The sequence below is a fragment of the Zingiber officinale genome, chromosome 2B (genome assembly GCF_018446385.1).
Source record: "Zingiber officinale cultivar Zhangliang chromosome 2B, Zo_v1.1, whole genome shotgun sequence".
Lineage (NCBI taxonomy): Eukaryota > Viridiplantae > Streptophyta > Magnoliopsida > Zingiberales > Zingiberaceae > Zingiber > Zingiber officinale.
The window spans coordinates 8,333,209-8,338,425 of record NC_055989.1 but is presented as its reverse complement, the minus strand read 5'-3'; the positions used below and the strand labels follow the sequence as shown (position 1 = coordinate 8,338,425).

Sequence of the window (5,217 nt, the reverse complement as noted above, 5' to 3'; positions counted from 1 at the left end):
ATAAAAAAAATAATTAAAACTTATCATTTGAAATTTTTGTTAGAATGGATTTTGTAATTAAATGAATAATAATTTGATTAATAATTAATTAATGACTGATAAAATAAATAAATTTAAATATATAAAATTTATTTAGAAATTTTTAAAATTTAAAATAGATTTTGTATAATATTTTAAAGGATAATTCAGTTAAAATATAATTAAGTCAATTTAAATTGGGAATTAGTGGGCTTAGGTTAGGGTTTTCTTATACGCCGTCGCCTTCTCCTCACACGTCTTCACCGTCGCCCCAAAGGCCCAAACCACTTCCCTCGCCGCTCGTTTTCACCTCTCCGGCACGCAACGCCATCGCCACTGTCGTCGGAGAAGACGACGCCGCCGCCAATGACCTGTCGCCGGAGAAGACGATGCCATGAGGTCTGGAACATTATATACCAGAAATTTGGCACGGCTCATCCCGTTCCCGTGCCGGAACGCCCGTTCCGGGCGTTCCACCTCCGTTCTTACGAACCATGTCACTCACGATAAGGTTAGATCTCTCCTCCTCTAACTCTGTTACTTGATTTTTCGCCCTTTTTCTTCATCGAAACAGATTTCCAGATCTGGTTTTACATATCATCGAAAGAAAAATTCTAGATTTTCTCTTCTAGATTTCCAGATATGATTTTCTCTTCCAGATCTGATTTTACATATCATCGAAAGAAAAATCCTTAATATTCTCTTCTTGATCAGTTCACCATCTCATTTTTCTCAGATCTACGAGAGAAGCAGAGCGGAGATGGGTTTTGCTTCCGGCAACAATATCACATCTTTCTTCGAATCTGCTTTCCCGGTTCCTTGTTTTCTGCTGTCTGGTCTTTCTTCGATTTGGCGATGGGTTTTATCTACCTGGAAGCTACCCTGACGAGTATCCAGTTGGAGAGGTCCTGCCGGCTGCCGGTGAAGGTCAACTCGCTTACTTCCATCGAGACCGAGCTTCCTTTCAGTTACTACAATCTCCCATTCTGCCGTCCTCAAGATGGAATTAAGGATAACACCAAGAATCTTGGGGAGCTACTAATGAGAGACGGATCTAAGAAGGGCTGGACCGACAACCCTGTTCTAGATCCGTCTCTAGTTCTTTGTACGGACGATCTAACATTGCAAGTGTTAACATTACGCATATGGATTCTTGGTGTTCCACTCTGCATCCTACCGTAGGTGTTGTTTCGAATATTTTTTCTTTGATTCTAGATTTTTTTTTTTGGTGATTTAATATGTTTACTGAAGACTAAAGTAAATCATTCAATAGGAGGGTTTAGCTAATAGAGACTTATATATGGCTCTTGAGGACATTAACAATGGCTTCCTTCCAAGAATTGGTATTTATTTAGTATGTGGAAGAATGTTTCAGTTACATTCATTGGTTTGGTTTAAACAGGTTGCTTCTGTTGTCTTCACCGAAGACCTTAAAAGAATATATGTGACCATGAAAGAATTAAGGCTTTCCTCTAGAGTATATTGTAAGTCAGGCTGAATGCTTTCTTAATCTTAATGCATAATTAGATGATGTAACCAGTATTTTATTATTATATGTTTGGCAGCTAAATTTATTCTCAGTGAATATTTATTTTGTGTAGGTTGATATTCCACTTGATTCATACTTGTCTGAGAGCATCTCTAGCTCAGGTGTCAAAGTTGTTCTCCTTCAAAAGCAGCAAAGCTATTATTTTATAAATTGAGTTAAATATAGTTAGTCACATTAACAATGGCTTTCTTTCAAGAATTAGTATTTATCTAGTATGTGGAAGAATGTTTCAGTTACATTGGTTTAGTTTAAACAGGTTGCTTTTGTTGTCTTCACCAAAGACCTTAAAAAATATATGTGACCATGAAAGAAGGCTTTCCTCTAGGGTATATAATAGTAAGTCTGGATGAATGCTTTCTTAATCTTAAAGCATAGTTAGATGATTAAATCAGAACTTTATTATTATTTGTTTGCCAGTAAATTTATTCTCAGTGAATATTTTTTTTTTCTTTTGTGTAGGTTGATATTCCACATGATCCATACTTGTCCGAGAACATCTCTAGCTGGGATGTTGAAGTTGTTCTCCTTCAAAAGAGCAAAGCTATTATTTCTTCAAAATAGTTTTTGCATTACTACCAGGGTTACTTATTTTGTATCTTATCAGAGAACCTGTTTTGCTTTTGCATGTTACAAATAATGGATTTCTACAAAAGAAGTATAACCAACATATTGACAGGAATATGCAGAAAACTTCATACTGTTGAGATTTTTGATTATATGTTAGATCTTCACTTAGTCTTTTTAACTATTAATGTTGTTTCTCAAATGGCCATCTAATAATTCTCATGCACATGTAATAGTCAGTTGCAATTTTTCACGATACCAGATCAAAGAAGTCGTTTTTAGGTGGTGGTGATGTTTGGGATCTTTTTAAACGAGATAATGATTTACATGAACGATCCAATGGAATATTATGAAAAACAAGTTGTATTTGTTCGGGTAATTTATATATAATATACTCTTTTTTCTTGCACATTTTACATAATGATTTGTTATTTTTGTGATTCTTACTTGTGATTCTAATAATTCATAATATGTGCAGAACCTCGTAGGATTGGTAAATCACTTTTTGTTAGAACCCTCTCATAGGAGAGTAGGGCAGGAAAAAAATATTGAAAAATCGTATCGAAAAAATATCGTATATATCGAAATTTTTGGCATGTCGAAAAATTTGATACGGTATCATACCGTATCTAATTTGTCGGTAACGGTAACGGTAAAGATTTAAAATATTTCGTTATATTGAAATATCGAGTAATTATAGATTAAATGATTAATTTAGATTTCCCTAAAGCCTAAACCAAATCCTAAACAGCTCCAAACCACGTTCTCTCTTTGCGCAGTTGACGCATACGTCGCGATTCGCAATTCTCTCCTTGCACAACTAACGCTCACGTCGTGATTCTTCTCCTTGGCTCCTTGCGCAGCTGACGCTCACGTCACGTCGCCATTCTTCTCCTTCTGCAGTCGACCACCGCACATAGTCGTCAGAGAAGATGCACAACAACTTAGAAACTTCTTCTCCGACCCTAATATTTTTTCCCTTCATTGAATATGAAGAAATCTGGTCATCGAGCTCTGTTCTGAGAGCTGTGCTTGCACAAGTTCTTGTCCGATTTTCTAGTGAGTTTTAGCTTTTGTTTTTCTGGTGGGTTTATAGTATTTTTAGTAGGGATTGAAGCCTATATGCTTCCTCTATTTTTCGAGCTAGCATTTAGTTATTTTTGGCAAGATTTCGACGAGTCTCCGGCGAGCCACCACCCTGGGACGACCTGCTAATGGTTTAATCTTCAATCTTACATATTTGGGTCTGAAATCCCAACTCTTGTTCTTATAAGTAAGCTGCCGACACACACTTGCATTTGTACTAGTGTAAGGCCATACGCTTCACATATGAATGTGAAAAACAATATAAAATATATTAAATAGTTCATTTACAATTCACAATTAATAAATTTTGTGATTTTTTTGTTGACAGTTTCTATTAAACCTTCTTCATGTAGTATGATTTAATTTCTTTCTAGTGTCATGTTGATATATTGAATAGATTGTATCGTTATCTTGGTTTTTTTTAGGATGGAGTCTAATACTCTCCAAAGTTCATCACAAACATCAAATACAATTGAACATGAAACACAATAGTCCACTATTGAAAAAAGACTAAGGAAGCCTCCTAAACATACCAGGAGTAAATTTTGGGAGCATTGTATAAAGGGAGCAAGGGAGTTGAGTGATGGTGCCGAACAACAAATAGGGATATGCAAATATTGTAAAGTTGATATCCCAACCGTTTATGGAAGTACTAGTGGATTAAAAAATCACTTAGTAAACAGGTGTAAGTCAAGTCCACTCTACGAAATCAGGGGGAATGATAAGAGTCAAACTATATTGACGAATGAGACTATGGGGCAAGGAAGTGCATTGGTTCCTCATACTTTTAATCAAAAAAAAAATGTGAATTGAAAGTGGCAAGGTATGTGATTGTCGATGAAGTGTCTTTTAGGACTGTCGAAGGGAAGGGGTTTGTAGAATTATTGCATGAATTACAACCAAGATTTAGAATTCCTGATCGAAAGAAAGTTGTAAGTATGGTTTATGATATTTTCTTAGTTGAAAAAGCTAAGATACAAAGTGTAATTGGCAACCAAAGGGTAAGTATCACTGCTGATACTTGGATAAATTACATGGCAGTGACAACTCACTTCTTGGATAGTGATTGGAAGCTACATAAAAGAATAATTAACTTCACTAAAATCACTAGTCATTATGGGGAAGAAATTGGAAAGATGGTTGAGAATTGTCTAAGAGATTGGGGGATAGAAAAAGTATTTTCAATTGTAGTTGACAATGTTTCATCTAATGACACTGCAATTGATTACTTGAAAAGAAGAATGAAAAGTGAAAATTCATTGTTGTTTGAAGGGAAATACTTGCACTTGAGGTGCGCTTGTCATATAATTAACTTAATTGTTAAGGATGGCTTGAAGGAGCTTAATGTTTCAATTAAAGCTATAAGGAATGCAATTGTTTTTATTCATTCTTCCCCATTAAGATTGAATAAATTTAGGGAGTTTGCCATACTAGCCAAGTTTTCTAATACATCAATAGTACCTATGGATGTCAAAACGAGGTGGAGTGCAACTTATAAAATGCTTGAAGTTGCATTGAAGTATAGAAGGGTATTCGAAAGGATGACTGAAGAATGGTTGCCCTTTAAGAATTATTTCCATCAAAAAGATGATACGGGTAAAGAAAGGATCGGGCCTCCAAAAGCTAATGATTGGGAGATGGCAAAGGTTTTTGTACACTTTCTGAAAAAGTTTTATGATGCCACTTTGGAGATAAGTGCATCAAAAAGTCCTACCTCCCAATTGATTTATCAACCAATGGTTGCACTACAAGTTGAGATTGATAGAAATAGACATGATGATTTTGATCCAATTCTTAAAGAGGTAGCATGTGCAATGAAGTTAAAGTTTGACAAGTATTGGGGAAATTGAAATACATGAATCCTTTGATATTTATTGGTAATATTTTGGATCCAAGAAACAAACTTTAAATGATGAAAGTCGCAGTCAAAAAATTGGAAGGTACTCCTACAAGTGTCAAAGAGTTTGTTGATAGCGTCAAACAAAGCTTGGTAACTTTGT

The 5,217-nt window shown here is 35.3% G+C and overlaps 1 protein-coding gene across 14 annotated transcripts; it reads left to right on the top strand.

The window, feature by feature from the left end:
* The first annotated feature begins 223 nt into the window (after positions 1-223).
* LOC122045202 lies at positions 224-2,271 on the top strand. 14 transcript variants are annotated; one of them, XR_006129943.1, is made up of 6 exons: positions 224-529; positions 755-1,200; positions 1,421-1,502; positions 1,620-1,668; positions 1,824-1,903; positions 2,027-2,271. XR_006129943.1 is itself a non-coding variant. In XM_042605313.1 (3 exons), exons 2-3 carry the CDS (start codon positions 874-876, stop codon positions 2,202-2,204), a joined length of 501 nt encoding a protein of 166 aa, XP_042461247.1. In that variant the 5' UTR covers positions 224-529; positions 755-873; the 3' UTR covers positions 2,205-2,271. The 14 variants fall into 14 exon arrangements, 1 of the variants encoding a protein (XP_042461247.1); XR_006129937.1 differs by having other exon boundaries at positions 755-1,196; positions 1,620-1,903; XR_006129942.1 differs by having other exon boundaries at positions 1,620-1,903.
* Positions 2,272-5,217: the final 2,946 nt, after the last annotated feature.